At 41.1% G+C, this 16,361-nt stretch overlaps 1 protein-coding gene across 8 annotated transcripts in view; it reads left to right on the top strand.

The window, feature by feature from the left end:
* The first annotated feature begins 39 nt into the window (after positions 1 to 39).
* ARID4B (AT-rich interaction domain 4B) overlaps positions 40 to 16,361 on the top strand; it is a 138,464-nt gene continuing 122,142 nt past the window's right edge. For 7 of the 8 annotated variants that reach the window (XM_070782179.1, XM_019953929.2, XM_019953925.2 and 4 more), the window contains exons 1-2: positions 207 to 343; positions 1,156 to 1,210. In XM_070782179.1, the coding sequence (XP_070638280.1) occupies positions 1,205 to 1,210 (6 nt within the window). In that variant the 5' untranslated portion in view covers positions 207 to 343; positions 1,156 to 1,204. Of the gene's footprint in view, positions 177 to 206; positions 344 to 1,155; positions 1,211 to 16,361 lie in introns of those variants that run through there. The other variant, XM_070782177.1, reaches the window with a different exon arrangement.

Raw genomic sequence — 16,361 nt, 5'->3', positions numbered from 1 at the left:
GCTTGCCGCTGCCACGGCCACCGCCTGTACTTTTGCTCGGAGGGAGTCGCAGAGGGTCTGTCGCCGCCGTCCTCTGGAGGGCAGCGCGATTGGGGGCCCAGACCTCCAGTCCGGGAGAGATTTTTCGTCGTCCCCCCTCCCCCCAGCGAGGGAGCCCGAGCGGCCGCCAAACAAAGGTACCAGTCGCCGCCGCGGGAGGAGGAGGAGCCGGAGCTTCAGCCTCAGCAACCGCTGGACCCGCCGCCCTTCTTCCCCCATCTCTCCCCCGGCCCTGCTGGTTTGGGGGGGGGAGCAGGGGAGGGGACTCTGGACGTGCCAGGGTCGGAGCTCGCCTCCGAGGAAGGTAGGGACATTTTCTGAGGCTTTCGCGGTCTCGTAAGGGGGTCTTTAAGGGAGTCACTGGGCCCGGCCGAGGACCCGGGGAAGGTCGCTCTGGTGGTCTCCCCGGGCACGGATATTCGGGGCCTCGGCCTCCATGGAGCTCCCCCCGTTCCCCGCAGTTGCCGAGTCCGAGTCGCCCCCCAGCCTAGCGGCCGCACACTCAGCGCTTTAGCGTCCCTCGGCCGCGGTGGGGGGCCCGGGTCGGTGGGGGAGCTCTGCCGCCTCCTGGCCCCTCGGCGCTCTCGCCGTCCCCTCGGATCCCGCTCCCACTTGTCGGGTGTCCATCTCGGAGCGGGACGTGAGCTGAGGCTCTGCGGCGGGTCGGTGCAGCTCGCGGCCCGCCCGGCCCGTCCGTCGCCCCTGCTGTGCTCCCCCAGGCCCGGCTTGCGCCCGCTTGGACTTGGGGTGCGCGGCCCTTTCGAGGGGGAGCTGCCGGAACGGCGCGGAGGCCCTCGGGCAGGAGGGCGCCCGGCCCCGCGCCGGCTCCCAGGCTTGTTGTGAGTTTCTTCTCTGACAGAAATGGCGTCATTGTCGGAGACGGGAAACTCCGTCGGGTCCCGACAATGGGGACGGGAAGCTGTCGAGCTGTGTAGGTGGCCGGGTTTGCGGGGATGGCGGGGCCAGAGGGGACCCTGGATCGGCGTGTGGTGGTTTGGGGGCTGACGCCTCCTTGAGCTCCTTTTCGGCGTGCAGGCTTCGTTGGAGTCTCTCCGCCTCCGCCAGTGCAGAGGGGTGCCCGTGATGTTGACGGGGTGTCTTTTGTTTCTTCTCCAGGTGCAGGTGAATCTGGTGTTTTCGGGGAGATCGCGACCCCAGGATCATCATGAAGGTAAGATCACCTCCAGAAGTCGAGCCTCGGGGGCTAGAGAATCTAGGAAGTGGGGGCTTTGATTGAGTTCGGGTAGGGGGCCCCTCCGAGTTTTGCCGAGGAAGGTGTGTGTGGTGGCTTGGCGCCCGAGCTCGTCCCCGGAGACGACGAGGGTCAGCTGGTGTGGATATCGGTGGGCTTTGCTGTGGAGTTGGAGCTGATTACCGGATATCTCGCTGAGGATGATTTTTCCTCATAGAACCTCTCTTTTTGCGGGGAATGAGAGAAATAGCTGCGTGAATTTAAGTGTTTTAAAAGCAGGTCAAGTAATCTGATTCTAGAAACTGAACTGTATTGTGGTTCTATCGGTTACACTGATGAAAGAACATCTCATTTATTGTGTGAACAGTATTGTGAATTTTTAACAGAAGACCTCCTTGCTTAAGGGAATTATAATCTTAATTGAAAGATTTTTTGAAGAGAATGTTGATGATCTTTCCATAATTCAGAGATAGCAGTTAGTTGTTCCTTGTATTTCCGGGGATTTAGGATTATATGGTGTGTTTTCCTCTGCTGATCAATTAGGTCTATTAATTATCAGATGCTGTATTGCATTGTGATAAAACCGATGGCCAGGTTCCTTTTAAATGTAAACATATTAACTGAGGGGAGGATATTGTCTAAAAGAGTAGGGTTTGCGTAAATGGTTGAAGACATTATAGTCATAAACTTAGTACAGGTTGTTTTTTCACTTTAGAGAATATGTGATTGAATGCTGCCATATTTTTTAACGCCACTTCAGGATGAAAAGCCTTAGATATCTGAAATGTTTAGATTCAGCTAGTGGAACTTAGAGATTAGCAGGTATTTTTCATCCATTACAAATTCAGAAGAGCTTGAAAAGAGTATGCAACAGTTAGTATGTTAAAATGTAAATTCCAACCACTTTTGACAGTCCTTTGAATTATTTTTAAAAAATTTTTAATTCTCTTCAGAATCAGGACCACTTTTATAGTACTGCATCCAAATTAAAATTTGTAGTACTTGTTCATGGTAGAAAGTGAAAGCTGTGACTACTTAAATATTTATCAGCTATACAAAGTAGTTAAATTCAGTCCTTTTTTTTTTTTTTTTTTTTAGGTTGTTTTCTTTTTGAGTTTGAGGTGCTATAAACTCCTACATGAAACAGTTTAAATCTGATGAATTACTATTTCACCTTCATGTAAATAAAAAAAACAATCAGTGATGTTTCAGAAATGAATCCCTTTTGTTAATCACAGATGCTAGCTCCGTCACCTTCTGTCTGACCTGTGTGAAACAGTGACAAGTAAATTTTTTAGAAAAAATTATATCTTCTTTGGCATTGGACAGCAATTTCTATAGAAAAGTGTTGGGTTGAATGATTTAAGTTTATAGGGTGAATAATACAGGAGTTAGTTTGGAATAAATGTTGTAATCTGTCAAAGTTTCCAGTGGAGTGCCTGGCACATCTAGGGTACTGTGTTAATTTTTGGTTAAAGGAAATGTAGTAAGTTGAAGGTCTTTTAGATTTTCTTTTTCTCTCTTCCTTTCATTTTTTTTTTAAACCCGTTTAAAAAATGAAAGTACATTGGAAACTTCAGCTTGAAAGTTTCATAGTATTAGGCAAATGCAATTTTTTGGTGTTATTTTAGAACAACTCATTTTAAAGATTCAGCATTTCTGTTATTACTGCCTTTAAACAAAAAGTTACTAATAATGTTAAAAAGAAAGAATTGCTAAAATAATCGTCCAATTTTATACAAGAAGGTCTGTTTTTATCAGTACAGTAAGTCCTCTCTTTGGGAATCTACTAGTAATCATAAGTTCTAAAAGCTTATTTCCTTTAACTTAAAAAGTTGAGAGGCTGCCCATGGTTGGTATTTGCTTTAACAAAATTGTAATTCAAAAAGTATGTAATACTGATTATATTAGACTTTAGATTTTCTCTTTTGTGTGTTCCCAGTCTCTATATTGTAATGACAACTAAGCCATGGTAGGACCTAGGTCAATTATCAGATCTACCAAAGAAATTTGTACTTTGTAGCAAGCTTTTAAGTTCGTATTATTTGTCCTCCTAGCCACAGTAAATTTTATTAAGTGACAGCGTATTGAGGTAACTGAAAAAGTGTGTAGGAATACACTTTTTGGGTTGTTGCTTTAGAGTCCCAAGGCAAGGAAAAATACACATATCATTTTAAATGTTGTATGTTTTAGAAGCAGTTTTCCTGTAGTACTGCCTTTAAAAATTTATTTAAATAAATAAAGCCCCTTTACTATATCTGTGGTTCTGCCCGCTGTGTTTTGAGAAATGGCTATAACGTAAAAGCGGTTTTGTGCTTTAACATGGAGCATGACGTTGGCGTTGTGTTGGGTCTACTTTTCATACTTGTGATAAGCCTTTCAATGTCGTTGATAGCACATTGTGAGGAAATGATAGATTATTGAAGTCCGTAAATCATTCTAAGACTTACGTCAGTTACATTTTGCTTTTTTCTAAATTTCTTTCTTTTTTTTGCTTTTATATCGTACATGTTACTAACATTTCTCATTACACTGCAGTAAATTTTCAAGTGGATATGGAATAGAGTAGACATTTCAGAGTCTTTAGGGGATAAGTGATTCAGATGGTTGTGCTTAGGATCTGGGGAGATGGGCTTTTTCAGATGTACCATTCTCTCCTCAGTAATCACTGTCTGAGACCACATAAAAATAATGGATTGATTGCACGTGCCTATTGAAGTATCCTTTGTGTGAGTGAGTGTTCTCAGTCCCTCTCTGCCCACCCCACCCTTCTCCTTTCCTCTCTCTCCCTCCCTCTTTCCCCTCTACCTTTCCTTCCTCTCTGTTTTTTTTTTCCTTCCTTCCTCTCCTCATCTATCCTTCTTTTCTCTCTCCCCATTTTATAAATCTTTGACTCAACAACAACCCCTTCCGTGTGTCAGGGAGTGTGACATGAAGGTAAATAACGTCAGTCCTGTTCTCAAGGAGCTCATAATTTAGTTGAAGACACAGAAAAATAAAGCAAATGGTACATATTGAATTATACAAGTATTTTTTGCTGTACAGTATTTGTGATTAGTGCAATGGGAGGACAGAAGAGGACATCTAAAGCAGAGAGCCACGGAAAGTTCTTTGGTGGACTTGGCATCTAAGCTGAAAGTTAAAGCTTTTGCTAGGTAAGAAGAGTAGAAAAGAGTGTTTCAGAGAGGGAACAACATACTGGAAAATAAAGGAAAAAAACCAGATGATGTATCTGGGAACTGTAAGTAGTTCAGTGTGACTGAGGTTGACATAAAGTGTGATGCATCGGGGGTGGGAATAGAAGGGCAGTGACGGGAGATGAAAGTAAGTCAGGGAGCCGAAAAAGTTCTGAAAAGCTACGTGGAACCACTGAATGTCAGGGTACTGGGCTTATACTAGAGAGAGATCACTTTGGTAGTATTGTAGTGAAATATCTAAAGGGAAATCTAAATGGAAAATCTGGAAATTCCAGGTGATAGATAAGTCAAAGTGAGAATGAATAAGGAGCTGACTCATGGGAGACTTAGTTCCAACTAATTCATGGGAGACTTAGTTCCAGGTGATAAATCAAAGTAAGAAGTGAACAAGGAGCTAATTCCATGGGAGTAGAACCAGAGGGAATAGATCTGAAATATCCAGGAAATAAAATTGAGGACTAGCAACTCACCCTGGGGTAGAAGGAAGATGGAGGTTTCTGTCTTGGAGTATGAGATAGATGTTATTTTATTTTGAACTATGCTGTGACTGGAGTAAACAGGAATAAGGTTTTGAGTATTCAAGGGACCTGTAGGAGGTCCACATCCAAGTGGACTTAACTAATTAAGATATAAGAGTAAGGGAGCAGGTAGAATGAAGAGAAATTGGAGGCTTGGTTAATCCACTGTGAATGTTAACCTCATAGTTAATATTTATGGTATTTCAGGGTACTTGGACCCATAATATGACAAACGTATTTTGTGCTGTAAACTTGTGATCTTTTTGATGAATAGATAATTTTGTAAAACACTGACTTGTTTTCTGTCCAAATTTCTAATCCTTTGCTTATTCTAATTTTTAAAAATGTGGTAGATATTTCACAGAAGAATGTGTTTTTGCTAGCTTACCTTGTAGATTCAGTCACTGAAGAGATACCATGTGCCTTGTTTGTACTAGATGTGACTGTAGGTATTGAGGATACAGCAGTAAACAAAATAAGAATTCTTAACCGTTGTGGACTTTACAGTTGACGCTGGACCTGCACTTACACGTGGGTTTTTGATAAATACAGGCATAGTGATACCTGTACATGTCCGACTCTTTGCGACCCCGTGTAGCCCACCAGGCTCCTCCGTCCATGGGATTCTCCAGGCAAGAATACTGGAGTGGGTTGCCATTTCCTTCTCCAGGAGATCTTCCCATCCTAGGGTTCGAACCCAGGTCTCCAGCATTGTAGGCAGACGCTTTACCGTCTGAGCCACCAGGGAAGTAAATACAGGTATATGTAGTGTAAATGTATGTCCTTTTTCTTATGATCTTAATAATATTTTCTTTTCTCTGGCTTATTTTATTGTAAGAATACAGTGTAAAATACATATACAAAATATGTTTATCGACTTTGTTTGTTATTGGTAAGGCTTTTGGTTAACATCGAACTATTAGTGGTTAAATGTGGGGGGAGTCTGAAGTTATACATGGATTTTCCATTGCATGGGGAGAGTGGGGGCCCCTTATCTTTGTGTTGTTCAAAGATCGACTGTATTAGGGTGGATAGACACCAAACCAAAAGAAAAAAGTGGTAAGTTCTATGAAGGGAGATGAAGCAGAATCAGGTTAAAAGGGTAGAGTGACCGAGAGTGTGACTTTAGGTTAGATTGTTTGATCTTGAAATGTTTAAGGAGCAGGAAGGTGTCCTTTAGGGCTGAAGTGGGAGGAGACGAGGCTTGAGAGCTCACAAGGGCCAGAACAATGTAGGGCCATGTAGGCCATGGTAAGGACTTAAAGTCTGAGTGTGCTAGGAAGTCACTGAAGAGTCTCAAGCCAGAGAGTGAAGTGATTGAGTAGGGGGTCAGCTGCAGAGGAATGGGAGTGGAGGTAGGGAGGCGAGCTGCAAGTCAGTTTGATGAGAGATGGAAATAGACCAGGTGTGGGAAATGGTTGTATTGAAGGTGGGGATATAGGAGTGTAATGAATTGGGTATGAGGTTTCTGCTTACTGCTGTTTATAGATGACTAACCCTCCCATCCCCAGTCCCTTTAAAAAAATCTTTTTGCTGTGATTTGTTGGTGGATAGATTCTTGGAACTGAGTACAGCCAAGAAGCCATTCCCAGCTCTTTGTTGCTGTTTAGTCGCTCAATTGTGTCCCGTTCTTTGCGACCCCATGACTGGAGCACCAGGCTTCCCTGTCCTTCACTGTCTCCCAGAGTTTGCTCGAACTCATGTCCATCGAATCGGTGATGCCATCCAACTGTCTCATCCTCTGTCACCTGTTCTCTTCCTGCCCTCAATCTTTCTCAGCATCAAGTCTTTTCCAGTGATTTGGCTCTCTGCATCAGGTGGCCAAAGTATTGAAGCTCCCAACTCTTGGCCTTCCATTGTTGGTGGACAGTGAACATTGAACTGAGCAGTCCTTTCTGTTATTTTGTTTTGCTTTTGAATTTTAGGGAATGAGGTAAAATTCACCCTTTAAAAAAGTATTTATTTATAAATTTTGTTATGCCAGGTCTCAGTTACAGCATTGCAGGGTCTTCAGTTGTGGCAAGCTGTATCTAGTCCCTGACCAGGGTTTGAACCCAGGCCCCCTGCTCTGGTAATGCAGAGTCTTAACCCCTGGACTACCAGGGAAGTCCCGAAATTCATCCTTTTAAAGTACACAATTCAGTACTTTTTCACAGATTGTTTCTGTCACTGCTGTCCAACTCCAGAACATTTTCATTTTCCCCGGAGAGACCTGTTATCCATTAGCAGTTACTCTTTGTTCTCCCTTCCCTCGATCCTTCCTCTGGCAATCACTAATTTACTTGCTGTGTCTAAGAGTTTGCCTATTCTTGACATTTTCTAGCAATGGAATCATACAATACGTGACCTTTTGTGTTTGACTTCTTTCACCTATCATAATATTCTCAGGATTCATTCATTTTGAGGCATATGTCAATATTTCGTTCCTTTTAATTGCTGAATAATATTTCATTTCCCTGGGTATACCACATTTTGTTGGTTCGTTTATTTCTACTTTTGCCTATTATGAATGATGTTGCTGTTAACATTTGTTTCAGGCTTTTGTGTGAACATACATTTTCCATTTTGGGGGTTCTTAGGAGTGGACCTTTCAGTTTTCAGAGTAGTGATGCTGCCTCTGGTAACCCTATTGAGAGCTGAGTGTTTTGTGTTGTAGAAAGTGGCCACTGAAGAGTTGGCCATTTAAAAAATTCACTCAACATTTATTGAATCCTTGCATGCTAGTCTCCAATCTAGCCATTTAGGATATATCCAGTGAACAAAGCAGATAGAAAGTCCTGGCCCTGTGGATCTTACCTTTTAAGATGAGGTGAGGGGCAGACAAGAATAAACATAATAAATCAATTATCTAATTTGTTAGGTGGTCAGTAGTAGAGAAATAGAGGGGAGCTTGGTAAGGAGGACAGGGAATATGAGGTGGTTAGGTTGTAGCATGAAGTAAGGTGGCCAAGTAGGGTTTATCGAGAAGGTGTTTGTGCAAATACTTGAGAGAAGGATGTAAGGGAGTTAGTCATGTGGCCTCAAAGGCAGTTGGACGTGTTCAGCGACCTGCACGGAGGCTAGGGTAGCTGGAGTGGATGAAGGAAGGAGGGAGATCAGAAGTGGAGGGGGTCAGGCAGCTAAAGGGGCTGCACGATGTGCGTGGCGCACGTCAGAGCTGATCACCTGGGCCCTTGAAGGCCTTTGTAAGGATTTTAGCTTTCACTCTGATAGAAATAGGGAGCAGTTGTGGGTTTTGAACAGAAGAGTGATGCAGTCTCATTACAGAGTGGCCGATTTTCCTTATATTTTTAAAGGATCGGATGGAGGAGCCTGGTAGGCTGCAGTCCGTGGGGTTGCTACGAGTTGGACGCGACTGAGTGACTTCACTTTTACTTTTCACTTTCATGCATTGGAGAAGGAAATGGCAACCCACTCCAGTGTTCTTGCCTGGAGAATCCCAGGGACAGCAGAGCCTGGTGGGCTGCCGTCTATGGGGTCACACAGAGTTGGACACGACTGAAGTGACTTAGCAGCAGCAGCAGCAACTGCTGTGTTAAAAACAGGCTGTGGACAAGTCTACAAGACGGAAACTGACCAGTTAATGAGGGAGGTGTGGAATGGTCAGCTTCTAGGTGTGGTTTGAAGATAGAGCCGAAAGGAGTTCTTGTCAGGTTTAATGCAGAGGAAAGTCAAGAAGGGTACCAAGATGTTGTAGATGAATAACTGGAAAGCTGGGATTTTATGAGGAAATTAGGTCTGCATAATTTTTGGAAATAAACATTTATATTGAATTCATTTATAAAATATATTTTACATTTGTGAAAATTGCTGACTGGTATATTGCTTGGTGAAATATGACTAAACTCAAAATATGGATATGCTATATAGTGGACCCTTGAATAACATGGGTTTGAACTGCTTGGGTCCACTTACACAAGAAGTTTTTTCAACAAATAATACAGTCATACTACACAATGCATGGGTAGCTGAATCCAAGAATGTGGGTCTGCAGATACAGAAGGCAGACTGTAAAGTCAGGAGTTACAGCTGTCCCTCCAGTCCCCCCGCCAGTGTTGCTTAAGAGTCAACTCTATTAGGTTTTTAGTTACAAATATTTAAAAACATTGCAGACTTTCATTTTTGATGAGCTGTTTAAAAACAGGACTGGTGGTACCTTCATTTGGGTATCACAGGACAAGGATGTTGCTGCATTCATGCAAAGCATGCTCTAGTATTCTGTGTAAGATGACACCCACAGTCATCTGTGGGTCAAAAAGGGCCAAAATCTTTTTGATATTTAAATATTGCATATTCTAGAAGGTACAGATTTTGATAAGCATATATTACAAGTAGAATTACTTAAAAATTTTTATTGATACTTAAGTAAAGAGCTTTTTAGCTTGTAACTTATTTTGAATACAGAAGACAAAAGAAAATACTAAAAAGTCTGTTTCTTTCAGAAAAAGAAAGAAGAAACTTTGGGGACTTTTTTATACCTGAATATGAAGTTGCTCAGTCGTGTCCGACTCTTTGTGACCCCATGGACTGTATCCTACCAGGCTCCTCTGTCCATGGGATTTTCCAGGCAATAGTACTGGAGTGGATTGCCATTTCCTCCTCCAGGGGATCTTCCCAAACCAGGGATTGAACCTGGGTCTTCTACATTGTAGACAGACACTTTACCATCTGAGCCACCAGGGAAGTCCTCCTGGTGGACATTAAATGAAACATGAGCTGTAAATAACAAGCTTTTGTTCCCAAGATGACTGAAATATTTTCATTTAATTACTTTACATGAAAATAAGTCAGTATATTTGTTACCTCTTAAACTGCTAGTGAGTATGTTTAATTTTAAGAGAGAGCTTTTGTTATAAAAATTCAGGAGTACAGGAAATCTTGATGTTCACATTTCCCATGGAAGATAATGTGTTTCTAGAAATCTGATAATTTTCATACTAAAATTGGAGACAGCATTCAAGTTTGGGGAGGAAAAGTGAGTTTAAAAAAGTATGTAAACAGTTTAGCAGAAGATAAAAGACAAATCTACTAGGGTCAGTTCACAGAGACAGAGAAACCAACTTCCTTTTCACCTCACATACTAACAGTCGTGTTTTAGGTTGGTTAATAGGACTAAGGGACAAAATAAAAGAGGCAGAAAAGAAAGTTTTAAAACAACACTTGGCTTACTCTGAGAATAATATCTAACTGTGAATAACTAGATGTACTGAGCATTAGGACAGTTGAAGATAAAGATACAGTTCTACTTTCGTCTGCCTGGTGTATCTTTCCAGCTTAACATTGGTGCTGGTGGTCTGGTGGTAGAGAGGTTGATTCTTTGGGGTGATTATTATCATTTGAAGGAAGGAAATCTTGACAGAAATTAATGGATCACTTTTAAGTTATAAATTTAGCTATAACTTGAGAGAATAATAATTTGTACATAGTCTTTTACTATTGAAATGTGTCAGAAAACAGTCTGTATGGGACAGTGAGATAGATACTTTATGTAGACTTTTCTTACTTAAGCCATTTTTTTTCCCCCTAATTTATAGATGGATTTTTGGCAGTGTGACTTAACTATAGGAGATCTAAAGTCCTAACTATAGGAGATCTAAAGTCCTATGTCAGGGTTTTGACGAACAGTGGACTGCTGTCTCCTAATTTGATAATCTTGCAGGGCATACACTTAGAAGAGTGTCATTGGTAACTTTTTAGTAAGTTTCACTTAAAGTTACACTGATTTCTTATCATTTTCTTTAATAGCAGAAATGAAGATTATAAATCATCAAATCTTAGACCACATGGTATTTAAAGAAAAGACTTACCTTATACTGATGGTAAAAGTTGTATTTGAAAGTGACTATAAACACCATCTTTTTTTAGTTAAAGTGCCCAGTAAATAGTGTAGCTTAGTGATTAAGAGGACAAGGCGATGGCACCCCACTCCAGTACTCTTGCCTGGAAAACCCATGGACCGAGGAGCCTAGTGGGCTGCAGTCCATGGGGTCGCTAAGAGTTGGACACCACTGAGTGACTTCACTTTTACTTTTCACTCGCATGCATTGGAGAAGGAAATGGCAACCCACTCCAGTGTTCTTGCCTGGAGAATCCCAGGGACGGGGGAGCCTGGTGGGCTGCCGTCTATGGGGTCGCACAGAGTCGGACACGACTGAAATGATTTAGCAGTGATTAAGAGCATATGGCTTGAAAAGAGAGAGGTCTTGTTCCCAGGGCTGTCTTTCTGTGTTCGGCTGTTGAAGTTTGGGGAAAGTTGTTTATTTTTGAAGTGAAAGTAAACATCAGATTCATTTTCTTGCAAAGTGGGATAGTTACCTTACAAGGTTGTATAAGTACTAAATGAAATAACATTTAACTTAAACTGTACGTGTTCTGAGTAGTCAGTACGTGGTAGCTGCATTATTCTGGTAAAAGCTGTCACTTCTTTTATAAATGGGTAGAGTGAGGATTCTTTCATCGAGACTGCTTGGGATTAAATTGGGACTCTCACGCTTGCCAAGTTGTGGGCAGTTTTCTTTAACTTTCTAGGAAGGCTGGTGTCCTTGTCTTATGAGGAATGGTGGTAGCGCTTACCTCATGGGGCTGTTAGGGGTGACTAAGTGTAATGACAGCATCTACTCCATAGGAAGTTCTCACTAAATTGAAGCTATTATTGTTAGTTCATGGAAAGAATGTTTAAATCCTTATGAGTTGAAATGCTTTGGGGGTGATATAGTGACTCTAGTCTCTTTTAACTTAAAGGTTGATTTGGAAGTTGGGGGAAGAAGTTACAGTTTTGTAATTAAGATTGAAGCCTGTTATTACTGTCTTTGTGAAATCCTTAAAAAGACTGTTCAAGGGAGGGTGAAAACCAGATTTCTTTATTCCAAGAACTCTGCCTCCATTTCAGACCTTTATTTATTCTAGCTCTTCCTGATGCAGAATCATCTCTTAGAAAATACTTGCCCTTTCTTCCAGTTTGCTGCTGGCTTGCCTAGATGGGATTCTTTCAAGGGAAAAGTAAAGTTTACTTCCAAGCCTAGAGGTTTTTTGTTGGATTAGGTGAGCCACTGGAGACGTTCATTTTCTAAGCAGGCATCCACATCCAGCCTTGCTTATATAGGGAAAAGTGTTTTTTCTTCTCACGATCTGATCTGATCACTGTTGGATGTGGCAGTTAGTCACCTGAAGCTGGTCTGGCGTGGCGCGCTGTGGAGGTGGGGTGTACGAGGCCTGGGGCCCTGCCAAGCCTGAGTCTGTCTCTACCCGAGAGAGTAAAAGGAAAACTGAACAGGCTCAATGACAAAGAGCTACTATTGCTCTCAGATTTTAAATGAGGCAAGTTGGCTTATACCTATTTGGGAGCTTTAAGAAATTTAGCTTTTTATATTTTTAGTTTTATCTCGGTAAGTGTATCTCATCCAAGGTCCCATTTCATTTTTTTTAATCTGCATATCCTTTTTGAAAGTTGTTCAGTGATTTCTTTTTTTCTTGTCTGGGCCCCTTGGCTTGTGGCATCTTAGTTCCCGGTCCTGGGATTGAACCCAGGGCTCCTGCAGTGAAAACTCAGAGTCCTAACCACTGGACTGCCAGGGCAGCCCTATGTTCAGTGATTTTAAAAAAAAGTTGTTCAGTGTCAGAGGGCTTCACACTTAGTAAGTCACCTAATCTTGCTTTGCCTCAATTTGGAGAAATACTTTTCTTTCTTTTTTTTTTTTTTTGAGAAATACTTTTCTAAACTAATGTGTCCTGTTCCTAGCAAAATTAAAGAAATTTTTTTTTAAGTATAAAAGCAATTGCAGTTTGCTGTAAATGTTAAAAAATTACAGAAAGATAATGTATACAGTGAATAGTAAAAGTCATTACCTTCTTCCTGTTGGTAACTTGATTTAAAAGTTTTCCATAACTTTTTCCTTACACATATAAACATATATTTTTTGATATGTTTGGTTTTACAAAAATGGGCTTTTACTTTGCATATTGTTCTGTGGCTGTTTTTACGTCTTTCTATATCAATTTATAAAAGATATATATCATTCTTTTTTGATGCCCTCAGAAAGATTTTATTTGCATTCAGTATGCTATTTTCTCTACTACCAAATGAGTTACTTAGGGCAATGCCATGTTTCTTTAGCTTTACGTTAATGGCAGATAAGTATAGGCCTTGCTTAGTGGTGTTTAGCACTCAGTAGACATTCAGTGCATGCGTGCTCAGTTGCTCAATTGTGTCCAACTCTTTGCAACCCCAGGGACTGCAGCCTGCCAGTCTCCTCTGCCCAAGGGACTTTCCAGAAAGGCAGGAATACTGGAGTGGTTCGCCATTTCCTCCTCCAGAGGGTCTTCCTGATTCAGGGATTGAATCTGCATCTCTTGCATTGATGGATTCTTTAACGTTGAGCCACCTGGGAAGCCCAGGTATTCAGTAGGTATTATTAATTTATTTGAATGTCTAGTACTACTAGGTGGTGAATAGACCCAGTCCTCTGTAACATTTATGATAATCTCTCATAACTCCATAGATTATTATTACAGCTACTGTTAGTGAAATCTTATTGCATGAGATTGCTTTTAAAAGGTAAGCCGTGGGAGGTAGTGAGGGAACATCCCGTGCTATATGGCTGTTTCTGAAGAAGCTAATGTTGTACTTGGGATCTCTAGGAACGTTTATTAGAAAGGTTACTTTGGGACAGACCACTCTAGGTAATGACCCCAGCAGATGCTTAGTCAGAACATGTGGTTTGTAAAGTATTTTTTTTTAAGCACTGTAGTTAGGTTTTTAAATGGCACATTACGTTTGTAAAATTTCATAATCATTAGTTATTTCTTATAACATCCCTTTGAGGCAGGTCAGCAGCATTTTTCCTTTTTTATGGTTGAAGAAGCAGACGCAAAGATGTTGAGTGATTTGCCCACGGGCACACTAAACTTACGGCAGAATCTGCTCTTCTGTTAGTAAACTGAACCGTGCTGCTTTCTGCTAGTTACGCGTGAGTTATAAAGGTGTTAGCGTTTCGTGACCTTTTGATGGGTTTATGGAATAGCAAGTATAGCTTAGAAACCATTTACCTACTTTCATTGAAAGGTTTGCATTGTGACAGTAAATATTTTAGGGAAATTTATCCTATTCTCTTAAATGCAGAAGAAATTATATGAAAATATATTAAAATGAACTACAGTGGACTTAGTTTTCTAGGAGAACCTATTCTAGTTTGAAATTGTAAGTAAGAGGAAAATAGTACAAGGCTTGAAGATATTTTAAAGTAGGAGAAAAATGAATTGTCAGGGTATATTTTCATGAGTAATTTGAGTTGAAACACTATGGCTCATAGAGTCAGAAGAGATTTTTAAAGATCGTTTGGACCATTGGATTTAGAGCCCAACTCCCCTGCCATGTAACAGCATGGAAGGTTATCTAGGCTAAAAAAGTGTCCTACACCTTCCTTACTCATGCCCAGCCCAAAAAAGTATCTAGAATTTTGGTAGCATTCCTTAAGTTATAAGTTTACTTGTCTGAAATATCCTCTATTTACTTGTTAGGACTTGATTCTATTGTTCTGTAAATTGCTGGTGTATTTTTAAAAAATATTTGAAAATTCAGGATTAACTCCTATGTACTTTTTTTTTTTTTTTTTTTTAAGATGTCAAGAAACTATTATGTAAGAGTTTACAAGTTGAATTTTGAAGCATTGAACAGGATAGAGGAAACGTATCACTGCTAAATTTTACTGCTACTACCTGTGTTGTTCACAAACTTTAGCAAATTCTTGCAGAATGGTGACAGATTTAGGCTGTATTTGTTTCATATTGCTGCTATAACAAGTTGCCAAATATTTAGTGGCTTAAAACAACACAGAGTTATTATTTTATAGTTCTGTATGTCAGAAATCTGAACTGGGTCTCAGTGAACAGAATTCCTTCCTTGGTCTCTCGGGGAGAATGTCCCTTGCTTTTTGCAGCCTCTGGAGGCTGTATACATACTGTTGGTTGTGTTCACTCCTGTCTTCAAAGCCAGCACCTTAGTATCTTCAAATCTCTCTGGCTTTGACACTACTTCTGCCTCCCTCTTTCACTTATATTAGGGCCCTTGTGAGCTCGTTGGGCCCATTCAGATAATCCAGGATAATCTTCCCATTTCAATGTCAGTTGGTTAGTAACCTTAATTCTGTCTGCAGCCTTAATTCCCTCTTGCTATTTAACAGCAGTTTGACAGATTCAGGGAATTAGGATACAGACATTTTTGGGGAGGCCATTATTCTGCCTACTGCGGACTCCTTAGTTCAGCAGGATCTGTTTAACCTTTTAGGCTGTTCCATAAAATGAGATTAATATTTACTGTTTGCTACAAGGGAATTTTATGGAAATGGAAATTATATACCATTGAAGACAGACCATGCATAGAATACACTCAGAAATATTAACTGATGCTTTCTGGTTGGTCTTACGTAATAGGTAGATGCTTAACTTGTGGATAGGTCGTCTCCACGGTAAGCAGTGAGTGGGCTTGGTAAACTCCAGTCTCAATACCTGGAGTTACACTTGGCCTCTGGAAGCAGAACAGGATGTCAGTGACTCATAGGCTTTCCAGAGAATGAGCCTTCTCTGCTGTTGTTTACTTTTCATTTGACTCCTATAAAGGCAGGCTTTTGTCTTAGAATTCAGCTTTTCCAGACCTTTACTGGTTGAGGATAGTGTTAATTTATAGCATAGAGTTGAAAAAAATAGATGAATGCTTAACTGTAATTTGTTTTATGGTTTGAATCTGTTTTAGTCTGAAAGATACAACACAGTTTTTTAAGCAGTATGCTTTTCTACTTGCTAGGATTTTTCAAAGAAAGTTACGGCAATAATTAATGGAGAGGCCTTGAGTAATTGTAGTTTTAAATCTCAACTCCTGATGATTGATTGTTTTGTACGTGCCAACTTCATATTCTTTTTTGAAGTTAAACTTGGAGAATTGCTGTGTTTAGTGTTGTCATTTCCTAAATTTTCTTTTAGTCTTTCAGCTCTCAAAACTGTGGTGCTGTGAGGCAGGATTCACAGAGTAGAGTAGTGGATAGTGGAAATGGCTGTTAGAAAAGCATTTTTTAAAGTCAAAGGGAATTTTAAGGGTAGATATGTCATCTCTGTTATTTCTGTCTCTAGGTTAAAATCTGAGTTACATTTTTCTAGGGGCTCCCCTGGTAGCTCTGCTGGTAAAGAATCTTCCTGCAATGCAGGAGACCCTGGTGCGATTCCTAGGTTGGGAACATCCCTTGAAGAAGGGATAGGCTACCCACTCCAGTATTCTTGGGCCTCCCTGGTGGCTCAGCTGGTAAAGAATCCGCCTGCAATGTGGATGACCTGGGTTCGATCCCTGGGTTTGGAAGATCCCCTGGAGGAGAGCATGGCAATCCACTCCGGTATTCTTGCCTGGAGAATCCCCATGGACAGAGGTGC

The sequence above is a fragment of the Bos indicus genome, chromosome 28, assembly GCF_029378745.1.
Source record: "Bos indicus isolate NIAB-ARS_2022 breed Sahiwal x Tharparkar chromosome 28, NIAB-ARS_B.indTharparkar_mat_pri_1.0, whole genome shotgun sequence".
Taxonomy (NCBI): domain Eukaryota; kingdom Metazoa; phylum Chordata; class Mammalia; order Artiodactyla; family Bovidae; genus Bos; species Bos indicus.
Note: the sequence above shows the minus strand (reverse complement) of the source record. Positions and strands in the feature narration are given on the sequence as shown.